Genomic DNA, 19,078 nt, shown 5'->3' with positions numbered 1-19,078 from the left:
ATGCTGCTTAGTGTAATAGGACTTCATCTCACAGGAAATCTTTCCCTACATTACAAAATTAAGGAAATAACTTTTGCATTAACTTTCAAGATTCAGGTCCAATTATGTTGACCAATCAGATGGCTCATCGAGGACACCGGCCAACCAACCAACCATTGTGTATGTTAAATGTGCTCATACACCTTCAATATCTTTTTGCCGACAGCTCGGGCAACCCCATGCACATGCACGCTCGGTTCAGCCAATTGTACGTATATTGTACGTGTATTTTCAATGGGGAGCCACCTCTGGTGATGGCTTATCTCTTCTATGAACAAAAGTATCAAGCATGCATATTCAAAATATCTAATTGTTCTTTACCCCAACTTCATCTGTTGGAAAGCATTGGAAAGCAACCATACGCAAAGATAATCAGTCAGTCCCTCCAAAATTGAATGGTTTGACCAACTTTTCTCTTATGTGTATGGGGGCCTTAAAGGGGTTGTCCCACGCCGAAACGGGTTTTTTTTTTTTTCAATAGCCCCCCCGTTCGGTGCGAGACAAACCCGATGCAGGTGTTGAAAAAAAAACCCGGATAGTACTTAACCGAATCCCCGCGCTCCGGTGACTTCTTACTTACCTTGCGAAGATGGCCGCCGGGATCTTCACCCTCGGTGGACCGCAGGTCTTCTGTGCGGTCCATTGCCGATTCCAGCCTCCTGATTGGCTGGAATCGGCACACGTGACGGGGCGGAGCTACGAGGAGCGGCTCTCCAGCACGAGCAGCCCCATTCAACACGGAGAAGACCGGACTGCGCAAGCACCATGGAGACAGGGACGCCAGCAACGGAACAGGTAAGTGAATAACTTCTGTATGGTTCATAATTAATGCACAATGTACATTACAAAGTGCATTAATATGGCCATACAGAAGTGCTGAACCCCACTTTGTTTCGCGGGACAACCCCTTTAACAGATCATGAAAAATAACTAGATTTCTAACGAATCAGGTTATGAGATTTAAGACCACTCATTAAAGATGCTCTTTAGGACAGATTTAGTGCATTAGAACTCAATGGAATTGCAATTCTATTTGATATATGGGAGTTGTAAGAAGATTATTAATGAAACATTTAGATGCCCGTAAACAATAGTTGGCGGATTGCATGATATCGCCGTGAAAATGCCCATTTGGTGATTTATACCAAAAGACAAGAAGACTGATGCCCCATCCTGCCAAAATTGGCCAGATCAAGCACAAATCCTCTAATATCTTCGGAACCAACCATTCTACCATCAGGGTTACATTCAACAGGAAAGTTGTCATAGTGTCATAGTGCCAGGCTGTCTCCATCAGAGTACCTGGAATCGTCGCATATCTCTTGGATTCCCTGCATTCTTCAGGCAGTTCTGATTACACTTGAGGAAAAACTTTAGGAAGAATCTACGGAAAGAAAGAAATAGAGAGGAAAGCCTTTAATATGCGGTAAATGTAAGATAGTTTAACACAATAGACAGAGGTGAATGTTTATGATATATTCAGATGGTGATTTAAATAATACAATCCTAATAATACAACCCTCCCCCTAATATGGTACTTGGTCATTGTACACACTAAGGGCAACAATGGCCTATTCCCTTTCAAATAATTTTGTCAACTTTTTGTTAAAGAAACAGCGCTACGCTTGACCAAAAGCTGTGTCTGGTATTGCAACTCACCCCATTCAACTAAATGGAACTGACTTGTAATACTAGAAACAGCCAACAGATAAGAATGGCGCTATTTTTGGAACAAATCAGACAGTTTTTCTTATTCTGGAGAACATTTTTAAGGCTTTAAATGAAGTTGACAGCTGGGTTCTCATTCATTGGTTGCATCCATCCAGTGTTTTCATACTGGTTACTTTTTGGGACCCTTTTTAGACCAGTCTGGTGTCCATAGCAGATAAGAAAATGCTAAATCCTACATGTAATGTATATACAGGATCAAAACTGATGGGCCAGATCCCATGAACTGTCCTATTAAAAACTGTAGGATAAGTTTTTGGATCAGTTTCCCTCCAGCTATATACCAGAGTGCAAAAACGTCAGATGCCCGGGTATGTGGGACCTCGGCTTCAGTTACAATGCCATATGCATATACTTTCATAAGAACAACTTTTTATCAATTGACAAGCCTTTAAACCCACCAACATTGCAGATATACCATGGAAATCTGTTATTATGGAGCTGCAAATGGCAGGTTATAATAACAGGTGAATTATAACGCACAACTAATAATAAAATGCAATTACTTATAATTTTTGTTATTTTGTATCACATTTAGAGCAGAAATGGTACAAAATCTTATAATATTGCATATCCAGAATTTCCGTGTTAATATATTATGAAGCAAATCTCGGCTCATCTGCCCTAACAATAGCACAAAAACACCCATATGCCATCAGCGTACAGTAAGTCACTTGATATTCCACCCACCAATTTCTCCTAACTACTACCCTGCAATTACACAGCGCACGTTCTGTTGCGAGGTAAATTAGGCACACCTGCGGCCAGACTTCATTTGAACTGCATCAAAAAAAGGACCTAACAAGGTGAGAACGTGCCTCAAAGTTATAGTCCTGTCAAGCAATTAGGTTTTTCACTTCTGGGACATCCGCACAGTGCAATTATGCCACACATTACAACCTGGCTAATCTGCTGAACAAATGTCATGTCTCTGAGAAGCTAGTAAAAGCGGTTCATCTGCAAACGTGTCTGCTCTTAAGCCCCTGCCTTATGCATGGAACAAGCCACGGTGCCTATCTGATTAAATCATGTTACTGGCTCTTAAAAGGAAAAAAAAAATCTACAAGCATTTTAAACCACTTATAAGTGACATAAACCTCTCTATACATTAGGCCCGCAGCCATAATTCACCCTTTTATAATCGGTTTATACAACCGTTCCCAAGCTATTGTGAAGATCCACTTATCTCATAAACAGTTTAATGATCGCCTCTAATCAGAGAAAGTCATTTGGAATGCAAATGAAACTTTATCAATACTTGCTCAATTCATAAGATCGCATAGGTGTTACTAGATAATACTTGGGACTGGGCATTACTAATGACTACTGAGTCCGAGGTCGGCAAAATGAGTACCCAGCTTGCTGGGGGGTAAAAAATGACTGGGGAAGGCAATGGCAATCCACCCCACAAAACATCATCCGAGGAGTCAGTCGTGACTCGGTGCTTGCACCATGGGACTTTACCTTTACCAATGCATTATTAAATACTACTTGGGCCTACTGTATGTATTGGTAGATACTACTTGGGCCTAGGCTTACTAAATACTACTGGTCCTATGCTTTATTAGATACCACCTCGACCTGGGCATTACTAGATACTACTTAGGCCTAGGCATTACTAAATACTATTTCGGTCTAGGTATTACAAGACATTAATTGTCCTTAGGTATTAATAGATAGTCTTCAGTCCTAGGCATAAAGGTGTGCATACACCTTCAACAGATCTTGTTCAAACAATCGCTTGGCCATCAATTGTTTCCCGCAGCTCCCCCATACACATGCATCTTCGGCTCAACTGAGCACTCCTGTGTTTAAGGAGGTAAGCCTAAGCCAGACAGCTGTAATGCAGCTTATCTTCTGAGTAAGAAAAGGACTGGGCACTGAAGTTCAACGCCCCCAATCCTTTTTTTCCCATGACATCATCTGTCGAGGAAAGTTAGGTGGCCTCCATACAAATCAGAGAGTATTCTCACACCATTGTTATCAGTGGGTTTGGATGATACTATTATAATATGGGCATTATGCATTACTAAATACTACTTAGGCCTAGGCATTACTACATACTACCTGGACCTACAGAGGTATCATTTTTAAAGATGATTACTGTGACGTACTACATTGATATCATAGTGTGCCTACTCTATTTGCATAGGCAGGCAGTCAGTAAAAGACAATGGCCTACATAAATAGCGTAAAGCACCAAAAGCAATGTTTGACCCCTTAAACAGATGTGGCGAGCCAATATTCATTTGGCACCTGCTCCATATGTAGGTATTACGAGATATTACTTGGACCTTGACATGACTAGGTATTACTTAGGCCTAGGCATCACTAGATACTACTTAGACCTAGGTATTACTAGCTTTTAATTTGGCTTAGGCCTAGGATATTTCTTATGTCTAGGCATTACTAGATCTCACTTAAGTCTGGCCATTATTTGATTCTATTTTGTACTTAGGCTTTACTAGATACTACTTGGATTTAGGCATTACTAGCTACTACATTAGCCTAGGCATTACTAGCTACTACATTGGCCTAGGCATTACTAGCTACTACATTGGCCTAGGCATTACTAGCTACTACATTGGCCTAAGCATTACTAGCTACTACATTGGCCTAGGCATTACTAGCTACTACATTGGCCTAGGCATTACTAGCTACTACATTGGCCTAGGCATTACTAGCTACTACATTGGCCTAGGCATTACTAGCTACTACATTGGCCTAAGCATTACTAGATATTACTTGGAACTAGGCATTGCTTACAGATGGCATCCATATTTTTACGCATCACCACCATCTTAAATGGGCAAAACTCATCTGCAAATCAGATTAGAAAACTGCATACTGCGTTTTTTTCACACGATCCCTGTGTCCTTGTGAAGAAACTGATGTGTGAATTAGCACACTGACTACTATGGATCCATGCACTGTCAGAGTCTAGTGAGTTTTACAGCATACGTATGTATGTGTGAATTAGGCCTAACAGATAACAAACCTCCCACCAAAAATGACCAATATAGGTGTATAGAAATATTTTAAGAATGCAATTAGATTGTAAGCTCTTTGAGACATGCTTGCACCTAATGTAAGGTTGAGGTTGCCATTCATACCAATGTATACAGTACTGCGTAGCACCAGCTGCTCATATCAGTCCATTCTGCTATATGACTTATCTGCTCACCGGACCTAAGTGCTTTGTTAATTTGCTGTCATGTAATATATTCTGATCTGCAATATGCCAGTGAGCAATTTTATTTAATCACAATAAGACCCTCTGGCAACGGAATAGTTAATTGTAAAACCCGCTTAATACATGGTTATTCATTGAGTGGTAATTCCATTGTTGGAGCATGAGACAGGAGTCGAATAGATTCACTCTTTCAAGTCAAATGGTAATTCTCATCCTTTGCTCTATTACCCTTTAATTGGCTTTTTCTTAGAAAATATCTGACAACCGCCTTTACATATCTCTTTCCCAGACCCCGATACACAAAGGATTTAATGCTCTTGTTATGAGCGGGAGTGAAAAAAAAATTCTAGTGTCAGAAAATCTTTGGTTCTAACACCAATAAACTCTATATTAGTCCTAAACATGGATGTGTTACTCAATTGAGGTGAAGGCGATACACATTCCAACCTGTCATTAGTGCATTATGCGTAATTGCGTACAGTATGTTTGCCGTTGCATTTGTTGGCCCATTATCAAAATGACCATTATGTACACTAATTCCCTGACCCTGTCCATATTTCCCTGTAGAGTCATCTTTCACAGTAGGTAGAATAAATCAGGCTTGAAATACGGCCTTTAGTTGTTGCTTCTCTGGGCGTCAACGTAATGGGAACGTCAAGGAAATGAAGGAAATGACTTAATAACTGAGCCACACAAAGTTCACAACATTGGGCTATGTGTATATATATATGTATATATATGTATATATATAGTGCACGTGTGTATATATATGTTTGTGAGTGCTGTATGTATCTATCTGCGTCTGTTTGTATGTTTCTGTATTTTTGGTAATGTATCTGTAGATATCTATATATATATATATATTGTCAATAATGACAAATTTTATCCTATTATATTATTTAATATTTTGAAAGTATATATGATTTGATTACTTTTTTAAGGAAACATATTAACTTCGTTCCTTAATTTCTTTCTTTTCCATCCACTTCTATTTTTTTTTTTACCATCTCAGCTCTTAAAATATTCATTTTCAGCTTCATTCTACAAAACACCTTGGTGCCGCACAGACCTAACCTCACCTAACCTATTACAGACAGCGGGTCTTTGTTTACATTTAGAAATTGGTCCCCTTTACAGACTGTATGAAGCATGTAATTGATGGAGAAGCAGATGCCACTAATAATAAAATGGCAAGTTGGGGCATGTGTCGTTTAATTCCCTAAGAGAACGCACCTCTGCCTCGAAGCCATGTTTATGAAAACGAGTGAGCACCGCATTTAATAAAGTATAAATGTATCTCCTACCAGAAATCGCTGCATTTGTTTTTAATAAGTACATTGCCGGATAACTACGAAGCACAGGATGAAAAGATTGTTGCACTGTCCAGCATTAGAAGGTCTGTATTGGACAAGTCAACTTATATCTGATTATAAGTGGTCTAAATAAAATGGAGCCTGGGGCAAAAGCCCTTCCGGCTACTAAGGAGACACATGGAGACACGTGGATGTTGACACCATCCTTCTTGCCAATGAATTGTGCAAAGGACTCCCCTTCTCAAGATACACAGCCGAATTATCAGCAAGGGACAAGAAAAATGGCCCAGTGGTTCCATTATTCTCTTCTCTATCTTGGAAGGCTAGGAGGAAAGGAGAGCAAACAAATTCTAGGCCTTCCAATGAAGTGCTTGCAAAAAATCAAAAGTCATCACTTCCAACAAGTAAGGTGCCTGTAAGCCATGGCTGCAACAAATACAGTAACAGAAACACATGACTCATATAGATTTCATAACGGAACAAAAATTGCACTACTGTTGTTTATACTAACTGCATAAACATGCAAGGTTCTTATCACATATTTTGAACAAAGGATGTGGGCCCATCCGCCACATCCACACGAACCATATTGGATGGGTACCTAGCTCTAAAAGATGCTTCTATTTGGGCCAAACGCCTCTAATGAACTCAGAGAAATTCCTTGTGCAATTGTATTCAGATATTAAATGTGTATGCGTGCTGAGGCATGTGCTTCTGTTACTGTATTTGCTGCAGCTATGGTTCACGTGTAACTTCACATTTAATTTATTTGTTGGAAGTGCAGGTTTTGTTTTTTGTATGGTGGGGGAGTGTCTGCCCCCATTTTTGTCTTGTACTACATTCACCCATCTGTCCCATGTGACTAAATGAAAGGATGTAAACAGGTATTTAGTCTTCCCTGAGTCCATTAGAGGCCTGTGGCCCAAAGAGAGGTTTCTCTTAGAGATACATACCCATCCAATAAGGTTTGCCTGGGGGGATTGGCTACATGCTTTGAGCAAAATATGGGCTAAGAAACATTTTTATGCAGTTAGTATAAACAACAGTTGTGAATTTTTTTTCAAATATTAAAGGGGTTGTACTAGAATATCAAATTATTCCCTATCTATAGGATAGGGGATAACTTGCTGATCAGTGGGCGTCCCAGCTCTGAGACACCCATCGATCTCTAGAGCAGGGGTCCCATGTTCCCGTCCTCCTCACTGCAGGGTTACTGCACCCCCCATGGTGAGGAGGAGACTGAATGCAGCACTAGTCACGCAAGCATGCTAGTGCTCCATTCACTTTCAGTGGGACTGCCGATTACCCAAGCGGTGCACCCACTTGGCTATTTCTGTAACTCCCATTGAAATGAATGGAGCACTGATGGTGTATGCTCGGCCAGTGCTCCATTTAGAGTGATGTCACTGCGGAGCAACTCCTGCAGTGACAGAAGAGTGGGACAACGTAGTCCTGTTCTCCAGATCAGCGGGGGTCTCAGCGGTGGGATCCCCAACAAAGAGTGCCTTATGCTGTGGATATCAGTTAACTTGATATTCTGGCACAACCCCTTTAAGTGTGTATGAATACTGAGGCACTTGTTTCTGATTTAATATAGCGCCGATTGGGGGAGCAAAAATGTGGTGCAAATTATATTCAATCTGTCAGTCTGCAGAAGGCATACCCCTCTACTAAAACCCATTTATTCTTCAATAGGTGGTGACAGCATCAGAAAACCCAATTAAGGAACACACTTTAGTACAGGCACCGACATTTTTGAGTTGTTTTTTTTTTAAAGAAAACTGGCACAACTGGCTTGATGAATTCCCCCTCTAAGAGGCTAAACACTAAGAACCAGAGTATATCTTTCGAGAGTCCATAAGGAGAAGTTTAGGTAGAAAGCTACTATGCAAACATCATTTACATAAGACCCCAATTGCATGGTAGCCCATTTTGAAGATGTTTTTTAAATTAGTATCATGTTCTTTACATAGGTACAGTTGGAGTAGACTTTATTGCAATTCATTCTGTGATAGCTGTTAACTTGATAGCTTATGGGCCTCAATGCAAAATCTTTAACAGAGCCCAACCATAAAGCATCACTTAGCGGTTTCTTCTTATAGGGACCTTGGATGCCCCTTCAGAATCAAGAGCCTAGGTAAGACCACAATCAGTGCACCCCTTGTAGCTACCTCATATCACTAACTTTCCAAAATCTGATGCTAATCAACCAACGCACAGAAGACGTTACAAGAAAGGCTACTACATCCGTCACCCGTGAACATTACCCAGATCCCGGTATACCTGGGTGGCTTTAGGCCACCCAAACCCATTTAAGAGTCCGTTCGGTGTCTGTGTATTTAAGTCATGAATTAGTTCATTTATATTTACTTTTATGAAGCTGATTATCCAAAGCTTCCCTATCTGATGAAAATCATTTTAATTGTAGTGTTAGGCTCCAGTGTAATATCCATTAGATTATGAGCTGTTTAAATTCTACATGGGTATTGTGTAAATTGGCCCTTTGTGAGCTAGGAAGCAATTACGACCAAACAGCTCTCTTTTAAACGGCTACAGAAGTTTGTGGTGTTGTTTAGGACAATCAGAAACAAAGGAGGCTGTTTAATTGTAATTTAATGGAATATCAAGGAGTCCGTGGCATTAGATGCTGGCAACAGAGAGCAGGAGAGAAAAAATTAACTGCAATTATGTTTGATTAAAGCTATCCTTCTCAATAATCAGCCATCCTGACAGGCCATGGGGCTCTTGTGGGTTCCAGGATGGCAAAAGGTGTTGAGCAATATTAAGACCAATAAAGGAGATATTAGCATAGCTAATTACAGCACTGCAAAACCTGTAAAAGGGACCTCTGTGTATTGTAATGTGTGAAATAATTGGCTAAGGCCATTATCAATTACATAAGGAATGAATTTGGGATGTCAGAGAAAAGCTGATGAGATGCATTTTACTTGACACAGCTTCGGTCCCTCATGTTTTTATGTAACAAAAGGTCTTATCAGCTCTTTATCAAAGGCTGCGAGTTTACCAAGTGGCCAACTTGCTGATAGAATTATCTAGGAAGCAAGCGTTGGGCAATTAATACAAGTCATCCTCGCTGCTTTACTGCTTATTCTCATCTAACCTTAGCCACTAATCAGGAAGTAATGATTTTTTTTTCTCCCCCTCTGGTCCAAAGAAAAATAACTGGTGTCTTTAGATTTGCAGCAAAGTGGCAGGACGGCGCCAATGTGCATTTTATTAGCTTTGGACTGTAAGGCGAAGCAACCTAAAATGTCCAAAGTTTCGAGGCCATTACAAAGACCAAAAGTTGTTGCTCATATCATTCAACTAAATGGAGTTCTCAGTCCAAACTTGCAGATACACCATTGCCTATAAAGGCCACCCCTTTTTTACACCCTTTAACTCAACCAATTATTAGATATGTCAAATGTCATATTTCAAAGACCATCCATGATGATATATACACCCAAACGTAAGGTAAGACAAGGCATCTAAATAGATGGAAGATTCCAACCATTAAATCTGTCAACCCTCTGGCAACTTAGTCATAAACTCTTCCATAAAGGTTAAAAGGCAGTCATACATTTATAAAGAACAATCTAGAACAATATGCTACATCACCATACAACTAGAACAATGCTTCACCTACTATATTTATATTACAAGCCTTGTTCTGTACTACCAAGATATCCAAAGACCATATAAAGAGTATCAATGCCGTACTGCGAAAGCTATCTATGGAATAATATGGAGGCCAATACAGCTACACAAATAATCCCCAGTGGTTTATCCCTGCAAGATCAACACAATCTGCAGAGGCTTTCAAGTCCTGGATGCGGAGAGCATTGTGAATAACAATGATATTAAAAGATAAGGGCCCACTTATTATTAGCAGTCTGAACTATGACCTAAGGCGTGAGTTATCTACATGCATGCTCAACTGTGGAATGATTCGTAAAATATTATATTACTGGCTGGATAGTGACGGGGGTCCACTTACTGATCCTAGTACAATTAGACTGGAGCAAGGTTTTGTAGATATTGACCTTAGTATAATAAAACAAACGTAAACCAATCAATGTTGGATATGGAGCTAATAAATATATATTGAGAATGGGTAAATTAAAGGAGATTTCTGGGCAGGTACTATGGGCGAACTATTCTCGTCTGCCGCTCAGGATCTGGGCCGATCAGCTGATCAGGCTCTTGAAGTCAGTGCCACAACAGGCAAGGGTACGGAGTGAGAACAGTTATCTCCAACCCCTTTGTAGTGGCCGGTGCTCCTGCAATTAGGAGCACCGGCCACTGCACAGGCGTCTAAGGAATCGGTTACCGCTCTGTCCTCCTGTGTGTCGTGGTGCTGATGGTGGACCGCAGCTGATCTCCTACTGGTGACCTATCTTGAGAGTAGGTCATCAATAGTATTCGCACGGAACAAAATATATACGTGTGGAGGAGAGATCCGGCAATGGTGTTTCTCCTTTGCCCAACACCAAAGCCACAAGCAACATTTTTTTCTCTACTTTGAAAGTTTCTGAATTCGGACATCAAGAAGTAGTTATCTTTGAGAACATGTTCACATGTAAAATGTCTACTGTAGATTTTATGTTAGGATTTGTATGCAGAAAATCCACTGCACATTAATTCTTTATGCAGATTTTTTATGCAGATTTCACCCTTTGCAATGCATAGGGGTGATGGAATAATGCCTCCACAGTGTCACCTATTGGAAAGTAGCTGCTCTATAAACCATAGAGTAGCTGTCTTCCAATAGGTGCTGCTGTGGAGGATTATTCCATCAGCCCTATGCATTCCTATTTCCCAGAAAGCATTGCATGGCCTATAAGACTCGCTACACCCTTGTGGTGCTGTGGACAAGGAGAAACTTCCTCCCGGATTAGGGGGAATCCGCAGTAAATATATGACAAAATCTTCATGTAAAACATGCAGATTTTGCGGGTGACTGATCACAGAATCTTCAACTAATTCTATATTTTTTTCCAGGTACATGAGGGCATACCCTTACATGTACTTTGTGGAGTTGTGCCGAGACACAGTTGAATAGGTTAGGTTGGGCTCATACCAACATTTTAACTCCCATTGTTTGGATTTGTTGTAGGAGCCAAACCCAAACAGCACCTAACGGACCCCATTCATTGTAATGGGATCTATTGGGCATCCAGCATGCACCACAGCATTTTCCCAGACACAATACTATAGCGTACCCCACTATTTTGTCTGGCATTTTGTGCCGAGTCTGCACCAAATGCTCCGAACAGTTCTATAACAGCTTTTTTATTTGCCGCTGGTACAAGACAATAATGTCCTAGAGAGTAGACCTTGTTGTGCTGTCTTCTATCTACTCATATGTACTAGAGCAGTATTTCTCAACTTTTTCAGGCTTGGGACAAAAAAATTTACCTTGGGGGATCTCTGCATAATTTATGTTTGCAAAAAAATGCTAAAAACAGTAATTTTTATACCTATTAATTACTGATGGCTACTGGTGCCTGAATTGTACTTAAAAATTGAAAATGCAGAGATCAACCAGTAGCAACCATTACACCCACTCCTCCTTCCCTTCCCAGCAGCAGCCATTGCACCTACCCACCCCGACCAACAGCAGCCATTATCTCCACTCACAACAACAGCCATTGCACCCACTTTATCCCTTTTCCTGCAACAGCCATTGCACCCACTTCTTCTCCAGCAACAGCCATTGAATTCTCTCCCCCAGTCCCAACAGCAACCATTGCACCCAGTACTTCCCCGGGAGGAGCCATTGCAGCCACTCCCCCATCCTAGCAGCAGCCACTGCGCCCAATAGCCCCCTCTGCCAGCAGCAGCCATGCCACTCACTTTACCCCCCATTCCCAGCGGCAGCCACTACTGCCGCCATGCTGATCCCTTTTTTATCCCAAAAAGCAGCCCAGTTGAAAAATAATTTGCCAGCCAGCTTCCTGGCCCATTTATTAAAACAATTTTTGTGTTTCCTTATTCTGGGAGGGGGGGATGCAACTTCCTTCTCACACTACTCTCTGGCAAGGTAGTGTGACTGGGAGTTGTGGGTGGTACTTCCATCTGGCTCCTACTGCAGTTCATATTAGACGGCAGCCGTGAGAAGGGCAAGGAGACCAACACTGATTCCCATAATTTCCTAGCCAGAATACCATAGCACCCTTGACAGGTTCATACAGCCCCCTGGCTTGGAATCACTGTTCTAGAGAATGGGGCTGAGTTGCAATACCAGGCTTGGCCTGTAGATAAATGTGGTGCTGTTTCTCGAAAGAGCACATTCCAAAGTGGTTAGTAATCCCTCTACATGCTGAGTTCTGATGAAATTCTTTCACCGCAGGTAAGTGGCAAGGTGGCCATATATTTAGGCCCGCACTGCATACATGGACCATGCAAGCAATAATATGCATGAAAATATGATTTTTCTTTCTTTTTTTTTTTTTTTTGCAATGAGAGGGTTAATTGAAGTCTTTAAAGCATTTTCCAGTGATTGAAGAGAGAACGAGCACTCTCCTGCTTCCAAGCAGTCTCTCCTAATTACTGGCAAGTCATTGAGAGCAGTGGCCACAGCTGTGTTGCGTGTGTGAGTCAGGCCATCAGTCGCTCCGAGTATTGATTACTGAGCAATTCTAGCTGATCAGGTCCTGGAGCTTCAGAGACAATGCGCTTTCCTCAGAAAACCTGTAATGAGCAGTTCCTATACAAGACTACATACTGCTGACACCAGATCTCTGCACTAAGATAGTACACAGGTCAATACATATTGGATTTCCAAAATGCTAGGGTCTTAATGTCAGGCCCTCTCTTTTTTTCCCCCTATGTCTGCCATTAGCTATTACTGGGTTCACGTGCTTTAATGCCGTACGGTGGGGGTACAATCTCCTCCATTAGTCTGATTTATTCTTCAAATATGCCATGACAAATTGCTTTAACACCAGACTTATTAAATTCTTGTACGTTTCGAGTTATGGGCCTCATATACTTGTAACATATGCATGACGTCATAATGGAAAGTGCATGGTGTAAGGGTATTGAATTTTACAGCTGTAACCAGATGTCCTTTGTAAGCACTTTCTCTCTTTCTCTCTCATACAAAAGCCAAAAAAAGATCCCACCAGTAAAAAAAAAAAAATCAGTATAAAAGGGATAGAAGGCGAGAGCACCACGCATTTCATGATCTGCCACCGTAAAATAGTGGGATTTAAAATTTACCCATCCCAGCGGTATTCATCATAACCAGCATGTAAATGCGGATGGAGAAGGATTTGAAAATATACATGGTTTGACTCGCAGTTCAACAATTACTGGCCTTTGTCTATGGTTCCTGCTCTACTGTAGCAGATTTTGTCTCCGAAGGACTGAAGCTATTTTACTTTCCTCCGCTGTAGTAACCACACCGCATTAACAATATTTGTACTACAATCACCAAGGGACCTACTTCCCAGATTCTATCACTTCTTTATCTCCTGACAAATACCTCACTATTGAACATTATTAGGTTTAGAAAATTAACCCCTCGTCGGCCGCAGTTCTAAAAAAAAACACGTAGTGGTCCAGTACTGGCCCTTATCATTTTATTCTGCCCCACCTCCCACTTCTTTCTCTCTTCTTGTAATGGTTTTCTTCCCTCAAACCCCCCCCCCCTCCCCCCGCCCCCCTCTCTTTTCATCACTGTTTCCTCAGCTGCTGTCAAGGGGCATTTATAGATACCATGATCTTGTACTTTTGCAATGATTCTCATTACAACGATACCAAAGAGATCTGATGGGATTTAATAACTTTTTTGACCTGGTTCAATATACAGTGTTGCTTGATTCGCAGGCAGTAGTCGTCTATTTCTGCATGGGACTGCCATTTACATAGTATGTAAGGCTGGAAAAAAAACACATGTCCATCCAGTTCAGCCTGTTATCCTGCACTGTTGAGAGGAAGGGGAAAAAAAAACCAAATGATCCTCATTTTTCTCATTTTAGGATAAAAAAAATTCCTTCCCGACTCAAAATTTGGCAATCAGAATAATCCCCGAATCACCGACCTTTCTGAAGTAATCAATGACTATGTAATATTGTTACATTCAAGATAAGCGTGTAGGCCCCTCTTGTACTCTGTTAGTGAGTTCACCATCACCACGTCCTCCAGCAGAGAGCTCCATAGGTGAAGAAGAAAAGTTTGTTCTGGTCCAGGAAATAAAATCCAACACTTTATATCATTCAATAAAAACAAATCGGTGGCAAACAGACCTCGGGTTCACAAGTTTTTTCCTATACTTTTCAAACTCAGTTGTTCTTACTTACATGTTTGAAACGTGTAGGAAACCTGAGGTCTGCTTTCCAGCAATTTGTTTTTACTGAATGGAATAAAGTTTGGATTTTATTTCCTAAACTGGAACAAACTTTATTTATTTATCTATTGCAACTACACTTGAGCCAGCGGGTTTCTAGCAGGAACACTATACGCATGGGCAGTCTCATATGGACATATTTGTCAACAAATAAGACAATAACTTTTTTAATGTTATCAAAGAGTTCTATAGTATCACTGCTTTTACAGTAAAGAACCCCCTTGTATGTTGTGTAGAAGCCTTCTTTTCTTTAGACCCAGAGGGCACCCCCTTATTACAGTCACAGTCCTGGGTATAAATAGATGATAGGAGAGATCTCTGTATTGACCCCTGATATATTTATTAGGTCCTCCCTCTGCTGTTTTTTTTCTAAACTAAATAACCTCAATCTTAATAACCTCTCTGGGTATTGTAGTCCATTCCATTTATTACTTTAGTCGCCCGCCTTTGAATCCACTCAAGCTCAATTTGTAAGACTGCTAATTACTCAACTCTATAACTAATCCATTTAGCCATTTCCTGTTTGTTTCTGTTTCTCGGAAAGCCTAGGTGGCAACCAATATGGAGGGAATATCATACAGCTTTCCTAGACCCTGTATTGAGAAATCTGCTACATTAGCAACATCTAATAATCCACTTTGTGAGCAGAAAACCAACTTTCTGAGAGACTAATCAAAAAATACAAAAATCAAATTTCAAAAATTGTAAAGGAGCGAGCCAAGCACGCTTTTATTCTGTTAGTTCCCCGCTTGTGTATCCATTCCTGGTATTCCATGATGGTTTTGATAAGATTATCTCATAAAACAAAGTCAACTGCACATGAGAAAAAGCAACGTGAAGTGCACAATATTTACACAAGGGCTCCTCTTTCAAGGGCCAATATTTTCCTTCCTCCCCCACCGGCTCCCTCTTTACCTATTTCTTGATTTCTAATGGGTAGTGCAGAACTGACATTATTTCCCCAGCAGATCACTCGCCCTGTCAATCAGTCTGTATTTTGTCTTTCACTGTGGGCTCATTAAAACCTCTTTCTCACTCCCTCTGGACTCTGCTCTATTTGCCAGCTCTGATCACAGAGTTCCTTCTTTAAGAAAAATGCCAGCATCACTTGCCTCACATCAAATGCTGCCCTAGTACTTGTTGCCAGCTCCAGGGGAGAAGGGAGAGGTTTTTTTCTTTTTTACAAGTTTTTTCTCTCTTTTTACAGGCTATGGAGAGATTAGGGAGATTATACATAGACTGCTAAGTAGCAAAGTTGTAAAAATACATGACCCACCAGTCTTGGAGGACAATGTAGTCATAGAGTACCCGCTGCTTGAACTATGTTTGCCAAATTCAAAGCCAAAATTTTACTTCACAACTTGCAACTACTTGAAGATGTGTTGCACAAGGTGGGTGCCCAGAAGCAGTGTCAAGTATACAATCCAGTGTCTGACAAGTGATTTTGAGGCCAGGGTAGGATAGGCCAACCTAAGCGTCCACTGGTGGGCCTAAACTAGCAGTCACAACAGGGCCTACAAAGTCCGTTATTTGTCAATTAAAGTAACCCACATCTCAGCATAATTGGTCACTTACTGTTGGATCCCATAGATGCTTTGTATTAACTAACTTGGTATTTATGACCTTATGATGAACATGTGCTCAAAACTGGAGTTTTTGCATGGTAAGAGGGTTTATCTCTGTCTTAAAAGATATACTGGAACTTGTAGTAGTTTTGCCTAACTTGATAGCATCTGTACCATCTCTATGTTGATGTTGGATGATCCATAATGTGTTCTTCTTCTCTGGCATGCTGATAGAGGAGTAGAGCCTTGAGCAGCAATACAAACTCATTAAAAAGGGTATATGCTCAACCTGAGCTACCCAGCTACCCCCAGGGATAGAGTAAGATTAAACTGGAGCGCCAACCCTTCCCAAGCACTATATCCATGACACATTTAATTTGAGGTGTAGGAAACCATAAAGACGACCTGTTCACTCTCTGGATGGACAATTGTGTTTTAGTAAATACTTGTATTCTCCTCAAATTAACAATTCTGTAGAATTTTTATTTCAACATCTATATAGTTCCGCTCTCTGACTACCAACAAGTGGGTGTTACCAGTTGGGGGGGGGGGTGTCCCCATACACTTTTCCATTGTCCAATCAGTGCTCAGTGTCAGGCTATGTAGGGACGTGCCCCTTTGACAAGCAGAATGCACTCAGCTGTCAATTATTTTTCTTACATTTCTATGAGGAATAACAGAAGAACAGCGCAATACAGAGTGCTAAGAAAAGATGTTCCAGAATTGTTATTTCACAGGGAATGCAAGTGTATACGAAACTAGACATATCAGGTGCTGGGACATATCCCCTTAAAGGGGTTGTCCTGGTGTGATATGATTTTTTTTAAATGGATCCCAATCTTTTAAAACAATAAAAACAGTGGTAATTAACCGTCCTTTCCCCTGGTCATCCAGCTTCATCCCCACAGCCCTTCTGGTGCTTGTTTAGGAATGGGCACCATCTGACTGCTTCAGCCAATTAGAGGCAACAGCAGTCAAATGTTATTCTCCTGGCATCATGGCTCCCAGCATCTGAGAGGTGATGCTAAGAGAATGACATGTCACCACTGCGGCCTCTGATTGGCTGCAGCAGTCAGGTGGTCTGAAACTTTCTACTTAGAGGGTCATATGATCTCAAATCCAATCAGCTCAGATTTACTTGGGTTTATGTGTTCAATTGCTAGTCAGTAATAGCATCACACAGACTAAGAAACTGAAAAGCAATTGAAGACATAAACCCAAGTAAATCTGAGCTGATTGGATTTGAGATCATATGACCCTCTAAGTAGAAAGTTTCAGAAAGAAAGGAATAACTAACCAAGGTAACAATAGTCACTTATATATACTGGGGGGCTAGCTACATAATGAATTCCTTTAAAGGAGTGTGTTGACTCAAGACACCATGGGCTCCCTCTAGTCTTGGACTATCTTACACTGCCTTAATGCTGTATTGTAGACTAACCTTGGCTGCCACATCCCTTCTACTCACTAGACGCCCCACATCAGTCTCTATCACTGCTTCTATATTACACATACCCATGATTTATATGTTATATCCATATATACCATGACATATAGTATTTTTTCTAAAATATAATATACTGTATATACTCGAGTATTAGCCGACCCGAGTATAAGCATAAAAAACTGGTAAAACTTATTGACTCAAGTATAAGCCTAGCTATACTCGAGTATATACTAGGTAAAGAAAAAATGCAATACTCACCTCCCAGCCGGCGTCTGTCTCCCCAGTGTGTAAGTTAGCGCTGTGATTGGGTAGAGCGCCAGCCAATCCCAGCCGGCGCTCCATAAACCAATCACAGCCATTCAGTGAAGTAATCCACTGAATGGCTGTGAATGATTGAGCGCCGGCTGTGATTGGCTGGCGCTCGATCCAATCACAGCGCTTACTTACACAGCGCTGATGATGGGGGAATTCAAAGCTGAGCAGGGAGAGGACAGCGGGGAGAATTCTCAAGCAGCTTGCTGCACCGCCGGGGATACCATCGCGCCGGGGACACAGACGCCGGCTGGGAGGTGAGTATTACATGTTTTTTGCTGTTTTTTTTTTTTTTTTTACCTCACTCGAGTATAAGCGGAGGGGGGCATTTTCAACATAAAAAATGTGCTGAAAAACTAGGCTTATACTCGAGTATATATGGTAATTTTCCTTTTTTTTATTTATTCTTTTCAGTTTAAGTAAAAAAAAATTCTTCATAGTTAAACTGCTGGCAGCTGCGGTCTTTACAAGAAAGCTTGCATGTACTCGCAAGGCATTAATGCTTCTACAACTTGCCACGGACAGGCTCTGGGATTCTTTTAGATTCTGATTAAAAACTTATTAAAACATTATAAATGATTAATGTGAACACAGCTCTCAGTGGCAATTATTAGTTGTAATGCAGGTAATGCAGCTTAATGAGAGGGGCACATGTGTGCAAAGCTTTAACTTCATTACTCCTGAATGTCAACAAATACAAGAAAAATGTGTGTCCCGTCTGTCCATGACTTAATACAGCGCTGAGTTCTCCTCTCCGCTTCCCTCCTTTTGCTGATGATGAGCCAAGGGCTATAAATTAATCCTTTCTCTCAGCTTCATACCAGAGCGAGGTGTTAAACTTGTAATAAACTTCTTTTTTGAAACCACATGTGGAAAACTACAGCATTCAATGATACACAGAAGAAAAAAAATAAAAATTTCAACAATATTTATAACCGTTACTAAAATGTCACAAATTTGTGTACAAATTTCATTCCAGAAAGAATAAATCAATGATTTTCTGGAAAAGGATTTTGTTCTTTTTTTTTTTTTCGAAATAGCTGAATCATTATTCAGAAAGGGAAAACAAACCGTCATTGTGCCCCCCGAGCTGCTTCAAATATTTTTACACGGACGACGCTCTAA

At 40.8% G+C, this 19,078-nt stretch overlaps 1 protein-coding gene across 20 annotated transcripts in view; it reads right to left on the bottom strand.

The window, feature by feature from the left end:
• The window catches only part of EBF3 (EBF transcription factor 3), a 158,294-nt gene that overhangs the window by 56,777 nt on the left and 82,439 nt on the right, over nucleotides 1–19,078 (bottom strand). For all 20 annotated transcript variants that reach the window (XM_066601196.1, XM_066601201.1, XM_066601197.1 and 17 more), the window contains exon 7: nucleotides 1,342–1,423. In XM_066601196.1, the coding sequence (XP_066457293.1) occupies nucleotides 1,342–1,423 (82 nt within the window). The remainder of the gene's footprint in view (nucleotides 1–1,341; nucleotides 1,424–19,078) is intronic.

Source organism: Eleutherodactylus coqui, chromosome 4 (genome assembly GCF_035609145.1).
Source record: "Eleutherodactylus coqui strain aEleCoq1 chromosome 4, aEleCoq1.hap1, whole genome shotgun sequence".
NCBI classification, from domain to species: Eukaryota; Metazoa; Chordata; class Amphibia; order Anura; family Eleutherodactylidae; genus Eleutherodactylus; species Eleutherodactylus coqui.
The sequence above is the reverse complement of the archived record's forward strand: the minus strand, read 5'-3'. Positions and strand labels throughout refer to the sequence as shown.